This window comes from Lotus japonicus, chromosome 2 (assembly GCF_012489685.1).
Source record: "Lotus japonicus ecotype B-129 chromosome 2, LjGifu_v1.2".
Classification (NCBI taxonomy): domain Eukaryota; kingdom Viridiplantae; phylum Streptophyta; class Magnoliopsida; order Fabales; family Fabaceae; genus Lotus; species Lotus japonicus.
In genome coordinates, this window is record NC_080042.1 from 79,708,402 (window position 1) to 79,724,155 (window position 15,754).

At 40.0% G+C, this 15,754-nt stretch overlaps 1 protein-coding gene and 1 pseudogene across 1 annotated transcript; both read left to right on the forward strand.

Moving 5' to 3' along the window:
• Positions 1-304: 304 nt before the first annotated feature.
• On the forward strand, positions 305-5,568 carry LOC130740029 (protein NSP-INTERACTING KINASE 3-like; annotated as a pseudogene).
• Positions 5,569-7,095: 1,527 nt separating this feature from the next.
• LOC130740030 (pentatricopeptide repeat-containing protein At1g26460, mitochondrial-like) lies at positions 7,096-10,732 on the forward strand. Its single transcript, XM_057592520.1, has 2 exons — positions 7,096-7,831; positions 10,156-10,732. The coding sequence occupies exons 1-2, from the start codon at positions 7,231-7,233 to the stop codon at positions 10,485-10,487; spliced, it is 933 nt and encodes a 310-aa protein (XP_057448503.1). The 5' UTR covers positions 7,096-7,230; the 3' UTR covers positions 10,488-10,732.
• Positions 10,733-15,754: the final 5,022 nt, after the last annotated feature.

The window sequence follows — 15,754 nt, forward strand, 5'->3', positions numbered from 1 at the left end:
TCTAGAATTTTTAAAATATATTTAATCCAAAAGTTTATATTTTCAAGCAAAGAGCAAACAAACAAAGGAGGAGACAATCCAACCACGTGACCTGCCAAAAAAAGCTTACCTGCCTGCAACCAAATTTTCTCTTGAATAATGTTTGGTTAATAACCCAATTCCAACTCCATCTTATAATTATAATACAATGTAAAAACGAAAGAAAATGTGAAATATAATAGACGATGTGAAAAAATTATAAGAGAAATAAAAAGAAAATGTACGAAAATAAAATGAAAATAAAAATAAAAATTAATACTCTTCTTTTGCATAGGCTCATCCTATTCTCATTATTCTCTTTCCTCAATCCCACACATCCCATCACTCTCAATCTCCATGTTTTTTTAGCTACTTTATAATTATTTGAGCTGCTTTTTACAAAAGGCAATAATTTTTGAAGAAATTTTGTTAACTGTTTGTGTTTGTGCATCTACATTTGTGTCCACTTTGGCATTTTGTTCTGTCCTTTGTTTCGTTCTTTCTTTGGTTGTAAACGTGTTCCATGTTCAGCTCCTTTTCATTCCCTGCAACTGCAAAAGATAATGGTGTAGTAGAAACCAATCACATAATATTCACATTGAATTTGGTGGTGATTGTCCAAACCCTGTAGACACCAAACTCACCACTCACTTTTCTCAAGGATCTCAGAATTTCAGGCTTCAAGTTGGTTCTGTCTGTGGTGGGGATTAAAGAAGAAGCAGTTTTCGCATCTGGGTTCTGTTGATTTGATGCTCATTGAATTCGGTCTTTGAAAAAGTTACTGTTTTGGTAACAGTTGGTATGGGAATCTGATTCTTACATAGAGTGGCTTTTTTGGATAAGGTGATACAGACTGGACCTTCTCTGTGATAATGATGAGTCCTGAGGCTAATTATGGTGCCTTTGGCTTTAAGCATTGGCTACTGGTTTTGTAAGAGAGGCAAAGTTACTCAACTGATAATAGAGTATGGAACATTGTTGTAGCTCAGTTTTCTGGATCCTTGGTTTGCTTCTTCTGGTGTTGATGGAGATATCTTCTGCTGCTCTTTCTCCTTCTGGCATAAACTTTGAAGGTTAATTCTTGTTGGGAATTTTTCTTTTCTTTTTATTGTATTTGTTGTGAAATTTATGAAGAGGAACATTGTAAATTGATAATTTATGGTCATTGAGCATATTGGCAAATTTAGTTATGTTGGAAATTAGTTGGCATGATAGTAGGAAACTTAATTTTGATGCTACTTTTTTTACATATTTTCCTTTTTTCTTTTCCTGGAGAATTGAAGTACTATCTAATTCCCTATCATAAAGCAGCAGAGATTTTTCATATGGAAGTTCTTACACTTTTTTGTTTATTCCTTGAACAGTTGTAGCTCTGATAAAGATAAAGGATGAGTTGAATGATCCTCACAATGTCCTGGAGAATTGGGATATTAATTCAGTGGATCCATGCAGCTGGGGCATGATTACTTGTTCTCCAGATGGCTTTGTTTCTGCATTGTGAGTTGTTTAGATTTTATATGTTTTTAAAGGTGGCAAACAAGTTTCAAAAGGTCTTGAATATAAAATGAACCAAAAACACTTTTGCTAATTTGATTTTCACTGAAAGGAAGTTCTTACTTGCAGGGGATTGCCTAGTCAGAATTTGTCTGGGACACTGTCTCCTTGGATTGGAAACCTTACTAACTTACAATATGTGTAAGTCTATGTTAACTTTTATAAAGATCCTTCATATATGGGTTTTGCATCAGTGCTTTTATTCTTATAGTTCCACTACATAGAGTGAAGACTTCCCAAGGAGTTATAAGCCAAGTGCAGGCCAACCACATTGATGCTTAAATAATTGTACCAATATGCAGTTATCTTCAGAACAATTCCATTTCTGGTCAGATTCCAGCAGCAATTGGAAGCCTAGAAAAGCTTCTGACACTTGATCTCTCCAATAATGCATTTAGTGGTGACATACCTAATTCTTTGGGAGACCTCAAGAACCTGAATTATTTGTAAGTTACAAAAGCATATACATCATGCAGATTGTTAAATTGTTAATCATTGCAGCTATTGTGAGTTTGTTACTTGCTTCAGTGGTGACTTATGAGTTATGAAATTGTGTTCCTCATTCTATTTAAATTGTCTCATGTGCATGCTAGGCGGTTAAATAATAACAGCCTTACAGGAGCCTGCCCTCAGTCTCTTAGCAACATTGGAGGTCTAACCCTTGTGTATGTCTTTGTTATCTATTTGCTCCATTGTTTTCTTTTCTTTCTCTTTTTCTTTTTCCTGTTGTATTTCTCTTACACCTCTCAAGGGAAGATTTAAAGTTTTGTTTTCTCTCTTAAAAAATGATATATTAACTATTATGAACTGAAAATACATGTAGGGACCTCTCCTACAACAATCTGAATGGTTCTTTGCCACGAATATCGGCAAGAACGTTAAAGTAAGTTCATCTTGGGTTTCCTAATCTTTAATTCCATATTCAAGTTTACTTCAAAGTGGTGTGGTTAATCTCTTGCTCAATTTTTCACTTCAGGATTGTGGGTAACCCATTAATTTGTGGTCCAAAAGCAAACAATTGTTCTACTGTTTTACCAGAGCCACTTTCCTTCCCACCAGATGCACTCAGAGGTATTAATAACATGTATCTTTGCCTCTACTTTCAATTTTCACATTTCTAACAATTGTTTGACATGCTTAGATGTGATGATTTTGACTTTCTAGCCCAATCAGACTCTGGTAAAAAAAGCTATCATGTGGCACTTGCTTTTGGTGCAAGTTTTGGTGCTGCTTTTGTCATTGTGATTATAGTTGGGTTTCTTGCTTGGTGGCGATATAGACACAACAAACAGATATTCTTTGATGTTAATGGTTAGTCCATGCTAAAAATTTCCCTACTTTCCTTCTATACTTCTATTTCCTTAAATCGCTGCATTTTTTTAACTCACATGTTCAAATGCTTGTTTCTTTTCATGGTTGACATTGTGAAAGTTAATTGACATGTTCTAATTTCACCTAAGACTAGTCTAAGTCACCTCCAATGGATCTATGTATGCTTCTAAGTTCTAACTCAAGCAATTCATTTTATTATTCCTCGACTATTTTTAATTAATTTCAACGATTTTAAGCTCATTAAAGCAACTGTAAAACTTATCAAGCATGAAATGAAGTATGAATATGAGATCTTTTTTCCTAGTGATTTTTTTTTTCAACATGAGCAATTAAATTATCCCAGTTTTGTTTTTGCTTGAAAAAATGGATGGGAGTCCTATATGTAAAATTTAAATTGGAGTACACTTAATCTATAGGAGGGGTAGAATTTGAGAATTAACATTGTAGCTGGTGGTTTTTTAAAATCTTAATCCAAGTATCAAGTTTGCATTATCATGCCATGCTATCACTGAGCACACCACTGATATGGATTCACTCCCTACATGCCTTGTAAGCATATGTTGAGTTCCCACAACATGAATTCTAAAGTCCTCGTTTCCTTATGTCTTTGTTTGGTATTTAATTTATACAGGAGTAGTGTTGTTGTGGGTATGTTTTTTTCTTTTATTTGGATCCTCTTTTCTATGATTTCTCAGTAAAAGTCTGTTATCTGGCAGAGCATTACGACCCAGAGGTGCGCCTTGTTGGTCACTTAAAAAGGTTTTCATTCAAAGAACTACGAGCTGCGACAGACCATTTCAACTCAAGGAACATTCTGGGAAGAGGTGGCTTTGGAATAGTTTACAAGGCGAGCTTGAATGATGGGTCTGTTGTGGCTGTTAAAAGGTTGAAGGACTATAGTGCAGCAGCTGGTGAGATCCAATTTCAAACAGAAGTCGAGACGATAAGTTTGGCTGTCCACCGGAATCTTCTGAGGCTTAAAGGGTTTTGTAGCACTCAGAATGAAAGGCTCCTCGTTTATCCCTATATGTCTAATGGCAGTGTTGCCTCTAGATTAAAAGGTAAGCTCATTTCTTCTATGAAGGTGTCTCTCTTTTCAGTTTTTAGTTCTCCTTTACCGTATCTTTGTTTTGTGTGTGTTTTTCTAAGCAAACATTTTCTTGATCGGCTTATGATTGAGATTGATAATTATACTCAAGTTCCTCAAGACCATTTGAAAATGTACCTTACTCTGGCTTTGGTTTTGGGTTTATGTACCAGATCATATTCATGGTAGGCCAGCTTTAGATTGGACAAGGCGGAAGAGAATAGCTTTAGGTACAGCACGAGGGTTGGTTTATTTGCACGAGCAATGTGACCCTAAAATTATCCACCGTGATGTCAAAGCAGCCAACATATTGCTAGATGAAGACTTTGAAGCAGTTGTTGGTGATTTTGGTTTAGCTAAGCTTTTGGATCACAGAGATTCCCATGTGACCACTGCGGTGCGTGGCACCGTTGGTCATATTGCTCCGGAGTACCTGTCTACCGGCCAATCATCGGAAAAGACTGACGTGTTTGGATTTGGAATCTTGCTGCTTTAGCTGATCACAGGTCATAAGGCTCTAGATTTTGGGCGAGAAACAAACCAGAAAGGTGTCATGCTAGATTGGGTACTCTCTTTTTCTAGACTTCCACTCTTCTTAACATCTTGCTTCTTTTTCAGTTAGCATATGAAGCTTTTACTAGCTATAGAAGCTTTTACTCGCTATAGGCTTTCAGTTAGCATATGAAGTTCTTACTAGCTCTAGAAGTATATTTATTCCATCAACTTAGGTTGAATGGTTCGTTGGCGCTCTGAATAATTTTTCTCTTATGTGGCATAGCTTGTCTTCAGAGAAATTTAACTCAAGTAGTTTTCTTCTTAAATGGCACTGGGGATTAAGAAATATTGCCACTTAACTGCTATTTATTTCTTGCTTTAGGTAATAGGCTTAAAAAATAAGTTCTCTTTCGCCTCAATCCCCAATCTTTTGTATAATGTGAATCAAACAATTTTCAGGTTAAGAAGCTCCACCAAGAGGGAAGATTAAGTCAAATGGCAGATAAAGTGCTGAAGGGAAATTTTGACCTTGTTGAATTGGAAGAAATGGTTCAGGTTGCACTCTTGTGTACACAGTTTAATCCTACAACCCGCCCCAAAATGTCTGAAGTATTAAAGATGTTGGAAGGGGATGGCTTAGCTGAGAGATGGGAGGCCTCACAGTCACAGAGGATTGAAACACCAAGGTTCCGGTCTTGTGAAAATCCGCCTCAAAGATACGCAGATTTAATAGAAGAATCATCACTCATAGTAGAAGCCATGGAGCTTTCTGGCCCTAGGTGACAAGCATCTTGGTTGTCAACTATAGCTCCCTTTTTAAAAGGTTTAGTTTAAGTGGTTAAAAATGTCATTGTCATTAGTATCAACAGGTGTGTAAAAAGAAAAGGAAAAGTCATGTATAAGTATCTTCTATGTGGGAATGTTGATTTAGTTGCTTCAGAATTTTTCTGAATCGAAGGTAAAAATTGCATGTAGTTGCACTCTACCTGTTCTTATTTGTCTTGGTGAGAGGTGACTAAGCAATCACATGTAGCCTAACCGAGTTTTACCATCTTCAGTGTATTTCACTCTAGTTTGGATCATACGGATAAACAATCAACATGTTTGGAAATGGTTCTACAATATCTGCTAAAGTTAGAATTAATTATGAGGAAAAGCTTATGAAGTAATTTTTTTAGTTCAAAATGGTAAAATCCTGGGCTGGTTCTTGGTGAGTGGTTTTTTTTTTAGGCGAATGTTAATGGTTAGTTGGTAGTAAGTTAGAAAATTCCTTCAAAGTTCTCTTTCACGATTCGAACCCTGGACCTTTCCCTCCTCACCCTCATGTCCCCTAGCTCTTACTACTTGAGCTAACCCTCTGGGACAATTCTTGGTGAGTGGTGATCATTCATTTTGCAAGCACCATGTGACTTGTGGCATGCCAGACTTCGGAATGAGCAACTTACAAAAAAGAGAGAGAAAGAAAACTGGTCCATTGATGGGTGTAGTGGCTTGAGTTGACAATTTCTGCTATGTTAATAGTGCAAGTGAGGTATGATGAGGACTAAACCTACAAAATATCAGTTAACACATTGTGTAAAGTACATTGCTGCCTTGCTGGTGTTAAATTTAGGTTCTGTTTGCTCAACTGAAATCAAGAGGGTGGAGTGGAGTGGGTCAGTGGGGTGGCGCCTTTTTTTTCTTCTTCTTTGGAAAACTAGACAACTAACAAGCAACTAAACAACAGAAAATGAGTCCTTCGTGACGAAAGTTGCCACCTCCAGGAGAGGGCTCTCCAAGTAGTGAACACCCAAACTTAGCGAGCGCGCACCTCACTTCACAATAATATCTCCGATAGTGTTTCAATCCCTGTCAATCTTGACCACCTCCACATTCCAATCCATGCTCAATAGACTTCCAATCTCATGAAACACTGGGCAAGACCTCCTACTCTCCTCTTCCTCCAACAACAAGATCAACTTCACACAATCCATTTCACAAACCATATGCCTATAACCTCTTTCCCAAGCTAGATGAAGACCCTCCTTCAATGCACGCGCTTCGGCCATTAAAGCACTACCGCTCTCCGCGTATGAAAAGAAGCCATGGAGCCAGCATCCACGTTCTTCGCGGATGATACCCTCATACCCCCTCCTCCCATGAGAGTTTATATGTCATATAAGAGAGTTTAGTTTAAGGTTACAAATCCAAGCCAATCAAACAACATAAGGGAATTGATTTATGTATGAAACAAATATGAGCGCTTATATTATATGCAATTGACTTACATATTTGTGCTGATATGAGGCGAGTTTTAACCTCACAAAATATTGTGATGCACATGTTCGAAATGTATCCCCCAATTACTATCTTCATCGATCATTTTCAATAAATATATCTAATGAAACCTAATTATGAACCAAGGATTTACTATTAAGATTATATCCCCACATAAAAGAATTGTACTAATTATTATTATTATTAGATTGGGTGGTTGGGTCAGGAAAACGTTTCAGGCCCAACCCAAATGTTGAACAAGAAAGAGTTCACTGGGCCTCTCCCTGATAATCAAAGCCCAACTTCCAATCCATTTCCCCTCCAAACAAAAAAACCTCAAACTTACCATTTCATTTCATCACTCACCAGATTCACCACCATCCCCGTTCCCTACCCGGGCTGAATCCAAAGCACGCACAGAAACCCTAGATGCGTTAAACCCATTCACAGTTCAAACCTCACACTCACTCTCTCACACACTCTCCACCATGTCACAAATGGCGATCCTCCATCGATCTCGCTTCCTTCTCTCCAAACCCACCGCCATCCGTACCATCGCCACATTCCCCTTCCTCTCTCAAGAACCCGAGCTCGCCGAACCCACCCCTAACCCCAACCCCGCCGCCTCCCCTCTCCCTCCCAATCCCGCCTCCGGCAGCCCTCTTTACGGCGAGAATTGGCGGAACCCCAATCCACGCCCCTCCGCCTCCTCCAGCACCATCGCCCCCCTCGGCTACACCGGCCGCACCACATTGTCGGAATCCTACGACTCCCTCGAGCTTCAGAACTTGTTCGGTGAATACATGGCGTCGCAGAAATGGGATGAGGTGAAGGATCTGTTCGAGGCTTGGGTGAGGTCTCTCGACAAAAATGGGAAGCCTAACATGCCTGATGTTAACCTCTACAATCACTACCTCAGGGCCAACCTCATGATCGGAGCCTCCGCGGCTGAGTTGCTCGACATCCTTGCTCAGATGGATGATTTCAACGTCGTCCCTAATACGGCATCGTTTAACCTCGTCCTCAAGTCTATGCGTCAAGCCGGTGAAACCTTTGCTGCTGAGAAACTTCTCGAACGGTTAGATCAAGGTAAAAACATCCTATCTTCCATAGATAATAGTATAAAAACATCGACTACAATTTGTGACTAAGCCATTGCAGACAGGATTAGGTGCTGCCGTGCTGCATTTTAGTGCTTGTCTTAAGCCGTATAATTATCTTTCACAAAGATTTGGTCCTATTCTGAGAAGAATGGCCGCGCGAAAAATCCATAAATAAAGAGAATGACCCTTGTATGCCTAAGTTGAGACAGAGCTAAGGCTTGTTAATAGCGCGCTATAGCGTAGCGCCATGGGGGTTCACTGCTACTCCACTATTCACCGCTATAGCGCCACAATAGCGCTCGAAATAACATTTTTTGGGCTTGCCGCTACGCTACACTATCCGCCATTAACAACCCTGAGCTAAACTATGTCCAATTGTCCATAGTTGAAATTCAAACAACATCTCCCTCTGAGTTACCATTCCTACTTACACTCTTCAATGCGGTGGTTCTACGAGATTCTATTACTATCAATTAGGTTAATAAGAAGCAGAAAAATCTACAAACAATCTAGTAAAACATGAACTGCATCGAGGAAAATTGTTGGCCCTCCTTAGTCTACTACATTATGCTAACAAAATCTCATTCGCTACTAAAGATTGACAACCTTTTCACATCGCTAAACAGACAAGAACATAGAAGAGAAACAGCAGTCTTAAACAGAGTGAAATGTGAAGAGATAAAAACTGTTCATACCTGAACGGAGGTCGGAGGAGCACTGAACGGTGGGTACGACGGCGAACGAATGGGACGGCCGCGCGGAGAACGGCGGAGCTCCTAGCAGATCAGGACTACGGGGAGTGCGGTAGACGGCGGATGAGGGAGAAGATCGATCACGGAGTGTGGGTCTTGGAGGAGGAGCAGCTAAGATAAGTGAATATAACCTAATTTCATTTTGAGTGAGTGACAATGTGAAAGAGTATGATTGATTTTCTTAGCCGGTGAAACGTTTTCCTGACCCAACCACCCAATCTAAAATTAGAGTTACAAAATACTTAGGGTTGGGTAAATCCTTGTAGTAAATCCTAATTATAATTATGAATGAAACCTAATTATGAACCAAGGATTTACTATTAAGATTATATCCCCACATAAAAGAATTGTACTAAATATCGTTCACGTAAGTCTCCTCCATTAAGAAATAAACGGTAGGACTAACGTTGCACACGACCTACAACGTCGGGGACCATCCATGTAATTAAATTAGGCGGGGGACCAAAATCATGGTATTGGTAAACGTCGGGGACCAAAGTTGCAATTAAGCCTATTTTTTTTTCGTTAGTGAATTAAGAAAATCAATCATACTCTTTCACATTGTCACTCACTCAAAATGAAATTAGGTTATATTCACTTATCTTAGCTGCTCCTCCTCCAAGACCCACACTCCGTGATCGATCTTCTCCCTCATCCGCCGTCTACCGCACTCCCCGTAGTCCTGATCTGCTAGGAGCTCCGCCGTTCTCCGCGCGGCCGTCCCATTCGTTCGCCGTCGTACCCACCGTTCAGTGCTCCTCCGACCTCCGTTCAGGTATGAACAGTTTTTATCTCTTCACATTTCACTCTGTTTAAGACTGCTGTTTCTCTTCTATGTTCTTGTCTGTTTAGCGATGTGAAAAGGTTGTCAATCTTTAGTAGCGAATGAGATTTTGTTAGCATAATGTAGTAGACTAAGGAGGGCCAACAATTTTCCTCGATGCAGTTCATGTTTTACTAGATTGTTTGTAGATTTTTCTGCTTCTTATTAACCTAATTGATAGTAATAGAATCTCGTAGAACCACCGCATTGAAGAGTGTAAGTAGGAATGGTAACTCAGAGGGAGATGTTGTTTGAATTTCAACTATGGACAATTGGACATAGTTTAGCTCAGGGTTGTTAATGGCGGATAGTGTAGCGTAGCGGCAAGCCCAAAAAATGTTATTTCGAGCGCTATTGTGGCGCTATAGCGGTGAATAGTGGAGTAGCAGTGAACCCCCATGGCGCTACGCTATAGCGCGCTATTAACAAGCCTTAGCTCTGTCTCAACTTAGGCATACAAGGGTCATTCTCTTTATTTATGGATTTTTCGCGCGGCCATTCTTCTCAGAATAGGACCAAATCTTTGTGAAAGATAATTATACGGCTTAAGACAAGCACTAAAATGCAGCACGGCAGCACCTAATCCTGTCTGCAATGGCTTAGTCACAAATTGTAGTCGATGTTTTTATACTATTATCTATGGAAGATAGGATGCAGACCCTTGCTATTTTGTATTTTCTTTCTCCTGGTTTGGTTCAATTTATCTGAACTTCTTTTAGTTTTCCATAATTTTAGGCAACCGATTTGCTTTGGAATTGATGGAGGCCAAATATTTTCGCTTTCTTAAGATTGTGGGTGTTGGGTACAAAGCGAGGGCTGAAGCTGCAGGGCGGCTGTTGCTTCTCAAATTGGGTTATAGTCATGAGGTGGAATTAACTGTGCCTCCTGCAGTTCGTGTTTTCTGTTTCAAAAACAATGTAGTTTGCTGCACTGGAATAGACAAGCAAAGGGTGCACCAGTTTGCAGCTACTGTTCGGAACTGTAAGCCACCTGAAGTTTACAAAGGGAAGGGCATAATGTATGTTGATGAAGTTATCAAGAAAAAACAAGGAAAGAAGTCTAAGTGATCATGTAATCTCAGGTGATTTCACCAAGTGTAGGACTCAGATGTACATTGGCTAGACTTCATCTGCAGAATTGTTCACTCTAGCCTATGAACAAATTCAGTGTTGGAATTCTTGAGCTGAGCATCATGGATAATCAAGTACTTGCTTTAAAATAATATTCATTATCTTGCTCCAATATGATTGACATGTATCGTTTAGAGTTTAATGAAAATGTTATTTTAGGGTATATGCCCTTTATCTGGAAATTGTGAATTGGTTTTGATAGTGGTGACCTGTAATATTGGGTTTACAAGTAACTGAATGAATTTTCAGGTGTTTAAACCTGGGCTAGTGTATTTGAGTTATATAGTGCACCATGTTAAATGGACTTTATGTTGTAAACATTGATAGGAGTATGGATGCAAGGGGAAATTCTTGGAGTTTAGACTATTCATAGGAGTATGGATGTGAACTTAAAACTAATATGGGGCATAACAGTTGATAGCAGTGAGAAGATATCTTAATTTTCAGTACTTACCACTTGCTTTTACTATTATTGAAACTAAAACAAAATATAGTTAGAGGTGGTTTCTCAATCTTATGCTTGAGGGTACTGGTGATGTCACAACCCAAAGACAGGTCTTTTCCATTAAGCAATTTTGTCTAATTTTCTAGTATAGATACCTACATTTGAAGAGATGTTAGAAGTACTATAGCTTAACTTTTCCTTGGGCACTTGTATAGTAATTTCAAGAAGAAATTTGGAGAATGGATATTGATGAGGACTTGATGATGGTAGTTGCAAAGGAAGAATACTTGGAAGCATGGGATGAGAAGATAAATTAGAGTAAATAGTTAATAATAAAACATGAGTGGTTGGCTGCAGTTATCATTAAGTCTTGGTACAAGTATGTTAGTTTCAACTCTAGGTGTGATGTGCTCATTGAATGATATTTCTAAGTCATTCAATAATAGAACTATCGTTTTAGCTAGAGACAAGCCCATATAATAATGTTTGAATGGATTATGGCCTATCAAGTTGGTAGTTAAGTTTTATTGCTTTGAAAGAAAAATTGTATCCCTATCTTTCAGGCCTAAGCCTAGGATAAAGACTTGGCCAAGAGAGAAAAATGAATGGGAATAAGGTTTGCTTATAGGTCGGGGAATTAAATTACACAGACACTTTTTACTGATTGGAATTCACTGTTAATTTTAATACTACACTAAACAAACATGTAATTTTTGGGTACTACTAATGGGTCCCTTATAGGTATGTTGTGGTTGTCATTGCCTATAGGGTATATAAGAGAAAGCCATACAAGTCATGTGTTGACCAATTCGTTAGCCCTATACATGGTTAATTATAGCAAATGACCAAGAAATAAGGATTAGGTAACTTTTTGTTCTATTCTACATTCAAACAAGGACCTAGAACTAGAAGACCTAATAAGTTAACGAAGAGAGAACCTAACAAATATCTTAATCTTACAAATCCCATTCAAAATATAGATATGCCACATTGCATAAATATAGGCTCAACCCTTAAGTTATGTCATGATTCAGTGCATTAGATTTAGACCATATTAATTCACTGCGAATTTCATCGCGAATCTGATTTGGTGGGTTAGTTATAGAAAATAATGAAATTAATAAATGACATTTAACCACTATGTAGATATCTTTAAAAATAATTTCTGCATAATAGAGACCCCTTAAAAAGTGAATAATCAAATTGATCCCTAAAAAATGTTGGACGTCCTTCAATTCATCTTTAGAAGAATACAATAACACTGTGATCACGATTTTTGATCGCGTAAAATGTCAACTAAATTAATCTCTACATGCCAACATCCAACACGTTCATAAATCAATTTGATGTTTAACTCGAGACAGTAGAATCATTTGCTGCTTTCATGAATTGGTCACGTGTCACAGTGTCACCATTACAAATGTCAATGAACTGGCACCAACATATGCTCTTCCATGAAAGTTGACACCTTTTTAAGAGGAGGGACGCCTCAGACAAGTATGTGTCGGTGGGATTTCTAACTTTTTTTCCTTCTCTTTTTTGGGCCTCCGTTAACTCATGGCCTTTTGGCCTTTTTACGCTTTGACCAAACTACCCTCAACCTCTACTGGTTTCTTGTCTTCTTTGATGGGTAACTTCAACTCCACCAACTCTCGACTAAGGCCAGGCATTTCATCGTAATCCCAAGCGAAACAATCTTTGAATTCTTTGAGTAATTTCACCATCCTATCCTTTAACTCTGGGTCAATAAGAGCACTGATATATGTTGGCCTTCTTTCTAAGCCATCACCCAAGTTCACTTCTTCCAAAGGGTCCTGAGCTTCCATCTTTTTGGAAATGTCGATCGTTGGCTTCTCGAAACCCAATGGGCTATCATCATAGATGCAGTCCAGCCTTAAGTTACACAGATCTTTGAATTCCTCGACATTCTGCTCGTTTTCCTTCAAACACGTGTTATCCTTATTCGTTGTTGCCTCCTCCTGAGGTGTCAATTCGACAGGCAGGATTGAGACACTAGCTTCATCAATAGCCATTTCTTTGGCCATCCTTTCGGCCTCCAAGGCCGTTCTTATTTTGTTTTCGGCTGCATAAGCCGAAATTCGAGCCATGCTCGAATTAATCATCTTTATCATTGGTTTGCCACCCAGTAGTGGCATCTTTTTCTTCATCACTGTGCCATCCACTCGTGGCATCAGGTTTGCATGCTTCATTGAGGTTTAGGCCCCGGATGGGATCCAACGTCACTGAGTACTCTGAGTAGGGGTTGAAGTATTGGTTAGCCACTGTGTCTAAAGGAGCAATTGTGGCTAAACTCTTCTCGAAATTCTTCTTACCAACGTAGCCTGTCTCTGCTAAATAGTAGCTTTGATCTGCTTGTACATTTTCGACAACTCCATCAGCCTTCCAAATGGATATACGTTGGTGTAAAGTCGAAGGCACTGCCCCCACGCCATGAATCCATTCTCTTCCCAGCAGCAAATTGTAATTGGCCTTTGAAGGAACCACAATGAACAATGTGGAACGGGCTACTGTTCCTACGGTTATGTTTAACATGATTGCCCCCAGGGAAGAACCTGTCTTTCCTTCATAATCAGAAAGCACCATGTCATGTGGGATTAGATCTGCTTCAGTTTTACCTAACCTCTTGAGCATAAACCCGGGCATCAGGTTGATTGCAGCTCCCCCGTCGACAAGGACTTTGTTAACGCCCTTCTCCTCGACTTTGGCCCAAACAAATAACGGTTTCAAATGGCTCTTCATTTGCTCGGTTGGCCTTTGGAAGATAGCTCTTTCATCCTCGACAGATCCTCTCTGCATCACATAATAGCACAAAGGATTGTCATCTGGTTCATCTTCGACATAGTAGTCTTCCTCGCTTTCAGTGACCTCTGAGATTCTATCGAATTCTGCAGGTAAGATAGACACTATGCAGATGATGTTAAGGTCTTCTCCATCACTGTCGTCGAAATCTTCGAGCATGTCTTCATCCTCATCTTCGGCAACATCTTTTCCCTTTTCTTTGGCTGGGTTTGGTGGTGCAGCTGTTCCCTGTTTGATGGCGTGGTCTAGCTGATTGATAATCGACGCCACACTAGGTTCATTGCGAGAGTTGTCTTCTGGCTTTATGTCCCATAGTGAACGAAACTTGCCACCTCTTTCCCTCTCAGCTTTCCTTTTCCTCAAAAAACGTCTGAACTGAGTCCTGGTCATTTGTTCAGGAGCATAGTAGTTCCCAGAGCCATAGGAGTAGCTTCGCGACACACGGGAATTGTTGATGTAAGAGGATCCCTGGCCCAAGTCAATTTTCTGCCACTTTTGGTGTTGTTTTGGCCTTGGAGGCGCTGGCCTGAACCATTGGTTTTTTGGCAACCCAGCATTGGGGACGTAGGTCTTGTCTTTATTGCTCGCTCTCTGGCCTTTATGGCCATCGAGTTCTTGATCTCTCTCAACCCACTCCTCGTGGGGGTACTTTAGTCTCCTGGATACAGGAGCTTTCTTCTGATAGTGCCTTTTCATTTCTGAATCTTGGTAGGTTTTGGCTGCAGATTTGTCGAAAACGGCGCTGCATCGAGGGCACAGCATGACTTCTTTCTCGCCATCTTTGCTCCGGGACAAAAACTCAACAAGAGTTTCTCCGGCCTTGGGGTAAACTTCCTCTAGGCTCACTTCTTTCTCGATCTCTGGGTCTTCGATCGCCATGCTTTCCTCCTTCGCCTCCCCAAGTGTCAGACCCAGGTTTAGCTTCTCGGAAATGTCGACCATGCCAATGTAGAAAGGTTCCACATAGTTGGCTTCAGCTACCTGCAGCGGATCGGAGTCGATCTTCATTTGGCTTTTGGCTTTTTCATCGTACTTGAGTCTTCCTGAATCCAATGCTCCTTGCACAAGATCCCTGAAACGAACACATTGTGAGGTCCAATGACCAAAAAAGTTGTGATATTTGCAATATTTCTTCCCTTTCCTTTGCTCAGGAGAAGGAAGTTTTTGGTCTTTAGGGACCACAAGCAAACCATCAGATACGAGTATATCATAGATTGTATCACATTTGGTCACATCAAAAGTATAAGTTTTCACAGCAGGAATCGTGTTCTTGGGGTTTTCCTCCCCGAGTTTGTTTTCATACGGCTTCAATGCCTTACAAACATAAGGATCACCTGGCTGGAGTTCAGCCAGATTGACATCATTTATGTCAACGTCTGCAGGGACTTCTCGATAGACACATGGACTTTGGCATACTGGATCAGCATCTATGTATGCTACCTTCTCCTTCTTTGGCCACTTAGTAGTCTTGGCCCTTTCTTCAGACTTTTCGGCTTTTAGCAATTCGATGTGCCTCACTCTGTCCGCGAGTAAAGACATATATCGAATGTACTGAGTGTCGATTTTCTTTCTAATGGCATACTCTAGACCACCAGCGGCTAAGACAACTAGCTCGTGACGTGGGTGAAACATCGAGATTTAAGCATAAACCTGTTTAGGTAATCATCAATTGACTCTGCTGGCTTTCTTTTAACACTAGCCAGATCTTTCAAACTCACCTCGCACTCTCCCCTAAAGAACTGCTCATGGAAAATCCTTTCCAATTGGGCCCATGTATGGACTGACCTAGGAGCGAGGGTGGTGAACCAGGTAAATGCATTCTTAGTTAGAGAACTCGGGAAGTACTTCATTTTCAAGTTTTCATTGATGGCTAAATCCCCTGCTTCGATTTGGTACCTGGCTATGTGCTCTACAGTGGACTCTCCTGAATCCCCCGAGA